The sequence below is a fragment of the Quercus suber genome, unplaced genomic scaffold (assembly GCF_002906115.3).
Source record: "Quercus suber isolate HL8 unplaced genomic scaffold, Cork oak 2.0 scaffold_510, whole genome shotgun sequence".
Lineage (NCBI taxonomy): Eukaryota > Viridiplantae > Streptophyta > Magnoliopsida > Fagales > Fagaceae > Quercus > Quercus suber.
Window position 1 is genome coordinate 533,239 of NW_027069959.1, and position 13,597 is coordinate 546,835.

The following is a 13,597-nucleotide window of genomic DNA, read 5'->3' on the forward strand; positions in this document are numbered from 1 at the left end:
TCGAGTACTAAAACCCATTCGCAATGCATAATCATTATATAAAGCATATGCTTCATCTGCATTATGGACCCCCTTATTCAACAAATTTTTATCACTATTTTCTAGCCTTGCTACAAACATGTAGTCCCCTTCAATTTCTTCAATATCAATTGGTTTGCAAATAACTACAACAATTTTTATGAAAAATATAAATATTAGAAACAAAATACTAAGAAAATTACAATACAATAATTATATCACATTTATAAATTTTTTTTTTATCAATATCCACCATGTTTACAATTTTGTATGTCTTCTTAAATGCCCATGGTACACTTAATCACAAAACTCTTATGTTTAGGCACAACAATATAACAACAAAGTTTTAATACCAAATTTTTTAATGTTTATTTATTAAATTATTTATTTATATAACAACAGAATTTTAGTCTTAAATTTTTTTGGGTCGATTATGGATACTCATTGAAAAAAATATATTATAATAATAAAATTTAACAATAAATATTGCAAAGAGCAACCAAAAAAAAAAAGCAATAAGGATTTATACGGTTTTATTTGAGAGCAAATATATCACCACAAATAATTAAAACATTCTTCCAAAACATAAATTAAATCAAAACAAGACAAAACAAAATTTACCTTTATCACTTTCTAAGTCCATTATTTCTACCATGCTTTTACTTGAAACCTAAAAAAAAAAAAATAGTAACTTTGTGTCCGCCGTTGTCTTCTACTAAGAGCTTTGTGTTGCTGTCAATATTGTTTATGAATTTTAAGCCTTTGTCTTCTACTGAGAACCCTATATTACTTATTTTATTGATGTGGGGCCAAACCTTTTAACTGAGACTAATGAGGGCATGCATGAATATTTTGAAGGAGCTATTAAAAATTTTCAAACGTTAACAAATAACAAGAGCTGGCAATCCTGCTGAGGTAAGCAATTTTTAATGTGCTGGCATACTTCTATTGGCTGGCATACTTATAAGGTCAGCTTGATGACCTTGTACTCCGGAACTACACAATAATTTCTCTGTATACTATGGACGTTTAGCCTTCGCTAAAGTGAGTACTTTGTACTTGGATCAGGATAAGTCTTTGGATGTCACCTGGTACAAGGGAAAATTTATTGGGGTCACGGAACCGATTCCAATGAACATGTAGTTGACTACCGATTCAATGTTGCCCCTTGCCAGTAAGTTTCTCCAACTTTGGGTGGAAGTTTCATCAAAGGAAAATTATGGTATAGACTCTAGTTTTTTGTTAAGATTATTGTATATAAAACAGTGCCATACCTAACAGTCGAGGACTCCAATTAGTTGTAGTTCTCAACTGAAAGCCCTTTCACAAACCTGGCATAAATCATATAATAATGTGTGTATAAATAACATAAATAAGTTTAGCATCAGGTTAAGAGTTTTGCAATTCAACTAACACTTTTCGATATTTTAAGGCCCCCAATATTAGATCCATTCTCTCCCATTGTAACCATCAAATTATCAAAATAAACAATAAGTTTAAAGACGTACATAACATAACACTCCCCCAAAAAAGGGAAAAAAAATACTAACTCAACTATTATGAAAAAAATATATTGTGAAAATTATTATAACTGAAGCCTTATGTATATTACATACAGGTTCAGCAAAAATATATCATAATTTGGTAACGAGGAAGTTACAACCTTTCATTTTCCATCGTTCGTCTCCATCCACTTCTGTTTCCATCAATTTTTTTTTTCTTTCGAAAAATGGTCAACAATTTTATTTTATTAGGGAGATTAGAATGGGATTAAACATTCGAATCACTAGACGTTGCTTCATTGAATTAAATAAAACGTTATTAGAGAAGAAGAAGTAAATGAAAAGAAGTAATATAATATTATTTTGAAACAGAAAACGAAGTATCAAAAAAAAAAACTTATTACTTTTTTTTTTTTTTGGCTAAACATTAACTTATTACTCATGAGTAGAAATGTAGCATATTGGAGAGGCTTCTTGCCCCACTTGCCGAACACTCATAATTAGGCTAATATTTTATGAAAAGAAGTAATATAATATATTATTAAAACAGAAATCGAAGTATTAGATCACGTACATAAAGGGTCCGTTTGGATTGAACTTATTGTTACTGAAACTGAAAACTGAAAATACTGTAGCAAAATAATTTTTAAATATATGAATAGTATCGTAGAACTCATTTTTAATATTTTTTATTGTGTAAACAGTATATAAACAGTGAACACACTGTTTATGTACAGTATTTTTTTGTCTCTCAAAGTCAAACAATGCTGCAAAAAAAAAAAAAAAAAAAAAAAAAAAAGAGAAACGCAATGTTGAGGAAACGTGGATGAGCAAATGCGCAATCCAAATGCCCTCAAAATATTAGCCTAATTAATGTTCGGCAAGTGGGGCAAGAAGCGTCTCCAATATTCTACATTTCTACTAATAAGTAAATGTTTAGCAACAAAAAAAAAAGTAATAAGTTTTTTTATGAGTAAAAAAAAATAGTAATAAGTTTTTTTAAAAAAAGTAGTATTTAACAGTTATCCCTCATTCTACATTAGTACTTTATTGAAATAAATGCCTTTCGGAAAAATGCAATACAATTAAAATAAAATATAGAGAAAAGAGGTCTTTCGGAAACATGCGTTAAAATTGAAATGGTATATAGAAAGTGGATGAAAATAAGTTCTTGTTTAAGAAAAAATTGTGATTTTCTTTCTTTCTCTTTACATTATCTTAAAGCAGAGGGGAGAGGATTTTTTTTTTTTTTTTTTGGTTAAAATTAGTTACAAATTACATTTTAGGATAATTAGTGGATGTCATACCAAAAAAAAAACATAAGTAATATAGAATCTTACAAATATTTAATTAACTACTGAAAATTAAATTGATGGATAATAAAAGTAATCACAAGAAAATTTTCAGTATATTCCAACTACCCTTGTCTCTCTCTTCTCTAGATCCTAATCATTGGCTTCCATGGTTGACCAAAGATCCATACAACTCACACGATATATATATATATATATATACACACACTTATGCCCTTGCACGTACACTGACCAGACATGGAGCATATTTGCATAGAAAATTGAATAGTTTTTCTTCGCCTAAAAGAATTTAAGTAACAATAGGTTGAATGTTTCAATTCTACATCATGGACTTTCTTCTGTGCGTCAAGAGTCAGCTCTAATCCAATGTTTATAGTCACCCCACCAGTTCATCCTTCTCCATAAAAGCCTATATGATAACTTTCTTGACCTAAATCTTGCCATAATTTCACGGAAAACATGGCAAAAGTTTGTTCTAGACTTCTCTTCTTGTCTTCCATTTGCATGTTCATTACTCAAGCCACTGCTCAGCCTAACTTCCTATACCAATTTTGTTTAAACAATGGTAATTACACAAGCAACAGTACCTACAAAGCAAACCTCTATCACCTACTCTCCTCCGACACTGAAATTGACTATGGCTTCTACAATTCTTCTTATGGCCAAAACCCTGACAAAGTATATGCAATTGGACTTTGTAGAGGAGATGCTAAGCCAGATGTGTGCCGTAGTTGCCTCAATAACGCTACAAAGCTTCTCACACAGCTTTGTCCTAATCAGAAGGAAGCAATAGGATGGTATGACTATTGCATGTTACGCTACTCATTACGCAACATATTTGGCATCATGGAAAATAGTCCTTCTTTCTATATGTGGAATTACAATAACGTCTCTGCCAATTTGGATAAGTTCAATCAGGACCTTAGGACCTTGTTGGATGGACTAAGAGTTCAAGCTGTAGCAGGTGGTTCTCTTCGTAAGTTTGCAGAAGCAAATGCAACAGCACCAAACTTCCAAACACTATATGCACTTGTACAATGCACGCCTGATTTGTATCAGCAAGATTGCAGTGATTGCTTGACTGGGGCTTTCGGTGACATTCCGAGTTGTTGTGACGGCAAGCAAGGTGGCAGAGTTGTTAGACCCAGCTGTAATTTTCGGTATGAGGTCTACCGCTTCTATGATCCCGTAGCTGATATTGCACCACCACCATCATCACCACCACCGTCTCTATCGCCACCATTAGCAACATCAAGATCTTCTCCTACACAATCACCAATACCTCTGGTGACAAAGGTACTTGTGTGACTGTGTCTTTAAACTTAATGCATAACAAATTTGAAATTTACCTTTTCAAAAAAGAAATATATGGAGGGGGAGGGGGGTCCTTATTACTTTCCCAGCGCAATTTCTCAATTTTCAAAACTAATTCAAATTTTATAACACCTGAAAAATTTTATGATTCATCCGTCAGAATAAATTTGTGTGAACAAATTTCTGATTCTGCAGGAAATGATGGTAACAAATCTCAAACAGTCATCATAGTTGTGCCCATTATTGCTTTTGTGATGCTGATAATAATCTCCTTTATCTACCTAAGAGTTAGGAAGACAGGAAAGAAACCAGAAAGTAAGTTAATTAATTGGTTTACTGTTATGAAATTACTGTAGATTTTCTTATAAAATTTTTTATAAAATGACATCATGCGATAATAATATAATAAATAAATATTTAAATTATTTTTTGTAATCCATGATATATTAGTTTGTAAAACTTATCTAATAAAATTTATAATATTCTAACTTCCAACCACCACTCTATTGTTATTTGTTATTTATCTTATTAAGAGGAAGACTTTTCCTAGGGATTATAATTTAAACCATGACATAATTTGAAGAATATTTCTTATAAATTGATACTTATCTTTCACCAATTAACATTCAACGTGTTCGTTCAAGAAATGATTTCCATTATGACAAACAATTTTTTTATATACTAATCTATTTGGCATCTAGACTTTGATATATAATTAGCTTTTGAGAAGCTGTTGTTGTTGCATGCACTTATTTTAAAATGCGCTGCTCTCTTAATAAGGAACTAATAACATCTTGTTCAGGCGAAGCTGTAGATGAGATTGAAAGTTTGGAGTCCTTGCAGTTTGACTTTGACACTGTTAAAGTTGCAACAGATGACTTTTCTGATGCAAACAAGCTTGGACAAGGTGGATTTGGTGTTGTCTACAAGGTAATGTGACTTTATCATTAACCTTAAAGGCTATTATCCACTCCATTTTACTTGGAATGAAGAAAATTAATTTAACCAGTAAATTTTTTCCCCTTGAATCTAATATCATCAGGGTGCTTCAATTCACAATTAAATTTATAATATTTTAATTTGAAGCATAAAATGGAATCAGTCTCACCATGTAGAGACAGTTGATTCAAACTCTCCCTCTTCTATATGGAGTCAATGATGCACAGCATGTTAATTCCAAAATGGATATCTGCATAAGGGTTAAATATGTTTTAATCTAATACATTTTCCAGGGTAAGCTTCATAACGGACAAGATGTTGCTGTGAAAAGGCTTTCAAAAAATTCTGGACAAGGAGATCTTGAATTTAAGAATGAAGTGTTGTTAGTGGCCAAGCTTCAACACCGAAATTTAGTTAGACTTTTAGGATTTTTCTTGGAAGCAAATGAAAGACTTTTAATTTATGAGTTTATGCCTAATGCAAGCCTTGATCACTTCATTTTTGGTATGAGTTTACATCTACATTCATTTCAAATTATATTCATTGTAATTTTATTTTGGTTTACATATCCTGTGCATAGACTCCCTAAAAAATTTTAGTACCATATAATATATTTTATTAAATATGTAGATCCAATCAAGCATCCACATCTAGATTGGATAAGACGCTACAAAATCATAGGAGGAATTGTTCAAGGGCTTCTTTACCTTCATGAAGATTCTTGGCTTCGTATTATTCATCGCGATCTCAAAGCAAGCAATATCCTATTAGATTCTGAAATGAATTCAAAAATTTCAGATTTTGGTATGGCAAAATTATTTGCACTTGATCAAAGTGAAGACAATACAAATAGAATTGTTGGGACCTAGTAAGTATCTTTCTAGGTATACTTTATGTTTACTTTGTACCAAAGTAACAACATGAAAGTCCTAACAAGTATTGTTGAAAATAATTGTAAATATGCAGTGGATATATGTCTCCAGAGTATGCAATATATGGACAATTCTCAGTGAAGACTGATGTTTTTAGTTACGGTGTGCTAGTTTTAGAGATAATAAGTGGACAAAAGAATAGTTGCTTCCAGAATGGAGAAAATATTGAGGACCTTCTAAGCTATGTAAGTAAGACTATTTTCTTACTAATGTTATATACACCTTGTAAGTATGGAGTGGTAGGTAAGATTGCAGGTTCAAATCTCTCTCTCTCTCTCTCTCTCTCTCTCTGTATGTGTGTTGACACCGGGGGGGGGGGGTGTATTTGATTAAATAGACTCAAAATGAACAAAAGAGCACAATGAGGAATCTTCCATACAAACCGACAAAAGTGAGGAAGGAAGATTACTCTTATTGAAACAAAATTGCTGGCAGGAGTTTAACGCAAATCTAGCTTGCAGCTGAATGCGCAACTAAGTTGCTGTTTCTCCTAATCCAGCGAAACTTACAAGAAACAAAACGAGAAACTAATGGCTTGTTTGGAAGTTTAGAGAGGGAGGAGAGTAGAGGGAAGTAGAGGGAAGGGGAGTAGTGGGGAGGAGAGTAGAGGAGAATGATTCACTTCTACCTTATTTGGATGTTTTTAAAATTAGTAAGGGGGAAGGGAGTAATTAGCCCTTCCCCTGTGTAATTTTGTTAATATAATAAGGGTAAATTAGGTAATTTACTTGATCAATAGTTTATGTACTCTACTCCCCCTCCAAATCTCTCCAATTTTGGGGAATTAAAATTAGAGGGCTAGAGGGAGTCCAAACCCCTCCAAACTCCTCCAAACCCCTCCCCCTCATTCTTTAAAAAACTTTCAAACAAGGTAATTGCATTACTCTCCCTCCTCTACTCTACTCTCCCTCCTTTTTTAAACATCCAAACATGCCATAAGCTACAGATGTTGTTAATAATAGTGCAAATGTTCCAATCTGGTATATGGTCCTGCGATGACAAAGCATTGAAGCAAACCTGTGCGTCACCCTCAACAATGACAGTTTTCCAATGTTCCTGAATCGCAAGCTGTACCGCCCAAAGAATAGAGGTAGCTTCTGCTTGAGATGGTGAGCACGAATGGAGACCAGAACCCCAAATATATAGGACTTCACCTCGATGATCTCTAGCGACCACTGCCAGGGCAGATTTGGAGCTATTTAGCGCATGATGTTAATGCTCTTATTCCTATCATAAGTATCCCTTCTTTTTACTTATTTATTTTTTATATTTTTTTTTATGCAAGTACATATCCATGTCCAATTTATTCAATATTAAGGGGTAAAATCTTCTCCATTATCACAATCATGAGTGGCGATGCATGTGGTTATATTTGGTAGAGGTGTTTGACACGTTTGATTATGTACATATCCAACATTACATTTTAAAATTTGTCATATTTTTATGGTTAATATTTATGCTGAAAATAATATTTGATTGAATTAAATATAATTGGATTATATTTAAATCAATAAAAATTTGCAAAAATATGTGCAAAATATAATATTGAATTAAAAATTGTTATTTGTCTTGAATGACAATAAATCAAATAAAATATTGATTTTATGTATTCTATTTACCGAAATTTATGCTATATTATGATTTGTGTGATTTTTATATCAATAAATAGTGCATAATTACTCTAAATTAGATGCACAAAAATAATTTTACCAATATCAAGAAAAATTGGGGAGTTTTTTTTATTTTTATTTTATTGAATTAATTTTAAATTTAAAATATTTATTTCCATATTTATTTCTTAGTCAAATATCAAATTTACAAATTAATACATGATATTAAAATTTGTATTTAGCAAAATAAAAATTATTTCTTTGAGAAATACAATACATTTTTTTTGATTAGGCTAAAAAATATGGCACATGTGCCCTAAGAATTATTCTTGACATGTAAAAATTGTTTTAACAAACCATATTTCCATGACATACTTAGAACTGAGAAGTACATAGAATTAATTTAGATAGTGGGAGTATGTTTGAGGTAGATTTTCACTCTTGTGATGTGTGCTAATTATTTTAAGTTTAATTTAGATTAAAAAAAAAAAAAATCTTTGAAATGCGTTTGTCAAATTATAATGTCTTAAATGAAAAAGGTCTTGGACACTTTGATTCATTCACTAAGTGCAATATCCGTTAATTTGGATGAATTAATAGTTAACAGATTTGTTTTCAGTTCAAATTTTACGGGTGTAAATGTAACAAATGAAACTTTACATGCTAAATAATGACAAGGTCAAACCACATGAATAAATTGTAATCTGTCATTTGATTTTTATATGGTAAAAGACGTTCTTTTTTTTTTTTTTTTTTTTTTTTTGGGAACCGTATGTTCAACTTGGAGACATGCACCATTGAGCTTAACATGATTCAAGAATTTTTATAGAAGGTTGCTGAGATGGTATTGAAGCACGACAATGAAGAGGAAAAGAGATTGGGGCCATTGGGCTATAAGCCTTTTTTTAAATGTGATTGAGTGATTTGGCACTATTTTGAGACCTAGGTTTTTGCATTAAGAGTTTTCTTGTGATGCAAAAATATGAGGAACAAGAATCAAGTTTAGCATTGAGGACTTTGCCAATCTGACACCATATAACAACTACCCAAAAAAAAATCCAAACCATAAACCGAAACATAGATCATAGAAATATTCAATTTTTCTTTTTTAAATTTTTTTTATACAATATAGAAATTTTACTATCTGACACCATATAACAATTACCCAAAAAAAAAAAATCCAAACCATAAACCGAAACATAGATCATAGAAATATCTTTATTTATTTATTTTTTATTTATACAAGATAGAAATTCTACTCTAACCTAATCTAAGTATATATGTGTATGAAGTTCCCTCTTGGAGACTTGAACTCCGGCCCTTTTTCCCCCCCATACCCTGCAAGCACTTATATTTGTGGAGTGACCATCGCATCAAAAGTGTACTATGACAGAAATATCTATTTTTTACATATACAATATTATTTCAAAGCAATTAATACTAAATAATAGCGGTGTCATGTTGAAGTCATGGATCAATCATAGTTGAATAATGATTTTAATTGAGATATTTTTTTTTCGGTCAATAAATGGTTAATGTTTAGGAAGATTGTTAAGGTGATAATGTATTATTAATAACTCTATATAGTGTACGCTTTTATTAAAAAAAGGGAAATTATTAGTATTACATTTCAAATTCATACCTTCTCCACACACCAAAAAAAAAAAAAAAAAAATCATTCAACACTAGCAAGGAAATAGCCTAGACAAAGCTGCTATTATATTGATATGACTCTATCACCCTTGAATCATCCTCAGCTAGTAAGCATAAGAATAATGGAGGCCATAGTTGGTCTATCAGCTACATCTTCTTGAACACACAATAATCCTATGTGAATACATCTCATTATTTCAGTTGTCGAACCTGCCTTCAATGTGGGATCAACAAGATTTGAAGCTGTACCTTGTTTCCAATTTTTCCACGCCTGCAAGATAATTTAAACGAAAAAACACAATATTTAAGAGAGCATTATTTTGTTTTGTGTTTTAAAGAGAAAGAAAGAAAGAAAGAAAAAGGCAATTCAATAGGAGATAGTTCTTCCCTTCNTCCATATAACAATTACCCAAAAAAAAAAAATCCAAACCATAAACCGAAACATAGATCATAGAAATATCTTTATTTATTTATTTTTTATTTATACAAGATAGAAATTCTACTCTAACCTAATCTAAGTATATATGTGTATGAAGTTCCCTCTTGGAGACTTGAACTCCGGCCCTTTTCCCCCCCATACCCTGCAAGCACTTATATTTGTGGAGTGACCATCGCATCAAAAGTGTACTATGACAGAAATATCTATTTTTTACATATACAATATTATTTCAAAGCAATTAATACTAAATAATAGCGGTGTCATGTTGAAGTCATGGATCAATCATAGTTGAATAATGATTTTAATTGAGATATTTTTTTTTCGGTCAATAAATGGTTAATGTTTAGGAAGATTGTTAAGGTGATAATGTATTATTAATAACTCTATATAGTGTACGCTTTTATTAAAAAAAGGGGAAATTATTAGTATTACATTTCAAATTCATACCTTCTCCACACACCAAAAAAAAAAAAAAAAAAATCATTCAACACTAGCAAGGAAATAGCCTAGACAAAGCTGCTATTATATTGATATGACTCTATCACCCTTGAATCATCCTCAGCTAGTAAGCATAAGAATAATGGAGGCCATAGTTGGTCTATCAGCTACATCTTCTTGAACACACAATAATCCTATGTGAATACATCTCATTATTTCAGTTGTCGAACCTGCCTTCAATGTGGGATCAACAAGATTTGAAGCTGTACCTTGTTTCCAATTTTTCCACGCCTGCAAGATAATTTAAACGAAAAAACACAATATTTAAGAGAGCATTATTTTGTTTTGTGTTTTAAAGAGAAAGAAAGAAAGAAAGAAAAAGGCTATTCAATAGGAGATAGTTCTTCCCTTCTTTAAACTCACCATCCTTCATATTGATCCCAACTTACTATACAAGCTACCTAGATATTTTATTAATTTATGGATGTTATTGTGTCATACTAGTCACAAGGGACATGTACCCAAAAAATAGATTACCATACTCCACATCAAAAAGCTAAGGGTGTTGGTTGAAATTTCCCTTCTTTCTCTAGTGTTTAATGAAATTGAAGTTTAGCCAAAAAAAAAAAAAAAAAAAAAAAAAACAGAAGAAGAGCCTTAACATCAGTTGTGCTAAAAAATGTTATTTTCACACATCAAAAAGTTAATTTATCTCTTTTAAATTTTAACACACTATTTTACAATACATCATACTTCACATCTTATATAATTTTACCACTTTATTTAAACATTATTTCTTTAATAATTTTAATTCTTTTTTTATCATTAATAGAAGAGAGAGAAAGTAATAAAATAACTTTATTTTTTTTTATTTTCGTGTATAAATTTTGTTTTCTTTTCTTATTATGTAGAATTATATGACTAGTAGATTTATGTATCATTCAAATTTTATTTTTGAGTGTTTTCATTTTACTGTTGTAAGAAAAAGAACACCCAAAAAAAAAAAAGTATTTTTTTGCATGTGAAAAAACCCATTAAAGACTGAATAAATGTCATAAGAACAAGAAATTAGCAATTTATTTTAGTTTGATATATTTAACCTTTTTATTAAAATTTTAATATTTTAATAAATTTCATTCATAAAATATATTTAATAAAATTATATAAAATTGTTTATATATGTATTTATATTTTATAGACATGATGAAAATAAATAGGGATGATTTATTCAGGGAAAAAAAAATTAGAGAGACAACTAGCCATTTCTAGAAAGTCAATTTTTATTAATTTTTTTTTGTTCGTTTAACAATCTATCTGAGGAGTGAGAACCGATCTTGGGCTTTTTTTTCCTAAGATTTAAAATCTATTGGAGGTTTTTATGAGGGAAGGGAACTATTGAACAACAATTTCCTTTATTTGATTTGTGTGGTGGAAAAGAAAAGGGGAGAAAGCCAGTTACTTAGAGCATTCAGATCAGCTCATCTAAATTTTTTGTCTATTTTACACGAAAAAACCTCATCTTTCTATTTTACACTACCACTTTTACAAAACACCCACATCAGATTATTTATTTTACAACATATTTCAATAAAATATTCACTCTACACCATTTTTTTTTATTTTCGTCAACCAACTCCATCCACATATATACGCGCCCTCTCTCTCTCTCTTCTGTACAGATCAACTCTCTCTCTCTCTCTCTCTCTCTGTCTCTCTCTCTCTCTCTCTCTCTCTCTCTCTTTTCTTCTTTCTCTCATTTCTTCTCTCTTTTCTTCCTTTTCTCACCGGACGATTCATTCCTTCTCTCACCGGCGATCGTCTCATTTCGTCTCTCACCGGCGATCGTCTCATTCCTTCTCTCACCGGCCGATCCAGATCGCTCCATGCTCCACGCTCCACGCTCCGATCAAGCGATACCCACGAGCTCCGGCAACCCAAAACCTTTGTTCACCGGCCGATCCACCCTCCACAAGCACCGATCCATGCTCCACGCTTCACCGGCCTACCCACGAGCTTCGATCAAGCGAGACCCACGAGCTCCGGCGACCCAGATGATTCTATTAGTTCTAATGGTATGAGAATGATTTTCGGTAGTGACTTTGAAAGGAGAGGGCATAGTACCTTTTAGATCTCACAAGAGAAACTCCAAAGTCTTCACAAAATGTGCCGTAGCGTTTCTTTTAAATACTACATGAAATAGATCTAAAACTCTAGAGTTATTGGGCTTTAATTAAATTCTGTAGAACCCGTCTTTTGATCGGTTGAACCTGTTCTCTCAATCGATCAAACCTGGCATGTTTCGAATTCTTGAATCTATAGCTCTCTAATTCTTGTATTTTAACTTGCAATACCTTGAGCATTGTTTAATAAATCCTATAAACGCTAAGATCTATATCTAAACAAGTTTATATTTACGGTTTGCCAATTGTTCTAAACTTTTAGGACCTAACAAAATTATTTTCTTTATTATGTTTGGTTTGATAAGAGAAATGAAATGAAAAGAAAAGAATAATGTATATTTTTTACTTAAATGCCCCAATGAAATTGAGAGAGTGATAAAAATAAATAAATAAATAATGGACAAAAGTGTAATTTCAAAAAAATGAAAGGATAATTAAGCTAGACCCAATTTTGTGTTGAACTGTTTCTCTCAATTTTTGGCCCAAAATAGGCGAATTGTAAAATGTGGGCCTAAGAGCATTCACATCAGCTCATTTATAAGTGTGTATAATAAAAAAAAATGCTCAAATTTACACATTTTGGTTCAAAAACAGCTCACATCAGTCCGGTTATACTCGTGTAAAATCTTCTAAAATTATCCCGAGCTACAGTACCCGTGTAAATTTACACGGGTACTGTAGCTCATGTATTTAATTTTTTAATGATTTTTTCTCTCTCCTCTCTAACGGAATCTCATCTCCTTCCTCTCTTCCCCAACCCTTACAGCATCCAGCGCGCCAAATCAACTGAAAATTAACCCACACACAAGCACAGAAAGAAAGCTCAAATATTTATACAAATCTAGACAGTAAAAGTCCCATAAATCTAACGCAAACACAACTTTTGAAGGCAACCCATTCGCGCTAAACCAAATCCAAAAAGACCCACAAAAACATTCCACTCAAATAACAAATACACTGAAACTAATACCAAATGCAACACAATAAGAACAAAGGTGCAGACACACACACATATGGGTCCTCGGATTGGTTGCTGGAGCTCGTGGGTCGGCCGGTGAAGCATGGAGCGTGGATCAGCCGGTAAAGAAAGGATCTGGGTCGCCGGAGCTCGTGGGTCTCGCTTGATCGAAGCTCGTGGGTAGGCCGGTGAAGCGTGGAGCATGGATCGGTGCTTGTGGAGGGTGGATCGGCCGGTGAACAAAGGTTTTGGGTCGCCGGAGCTCGTGGGTATCGCTTGATCGGAGCGTGGAGCGTGGAGC

At 32.1% G+C, this 13,597-nt stretch overlaps 1 protein-coding gene across 1 annotated transcript in view; it reads left to right on the forward strand.

Annotated features, from left to right (window-relative positions):
- The first annotated feature begins 3,160 nt into the window (after positions 1-3,160).
- LOC112006904 (cysteine-rich receptor-like protein kinase 10) overlaps positions 3,161-13,597 on the forward strand; it is a 15,845-nt gene continuing 5,408 nt past the window's right edge. Inside the window, 5 exon segments of the mRNA XM_065763500.1 lie at positions 3,161-4,137; positions 4,308-4,462; positions 4,878-5,077; positions 5,380-5,954; positions 6,053-6,309. Of these exon segments, the coding sequence (XP_065619572.1) occupies positions 3,293-4,137; positions 4,308-4,462; positions 4,878-5,077; positions 5,380-5,954; positions 6,053-6,309 (2,032 nt within the window). The 5' untranslated portion in view covers positions 3,161-3,292.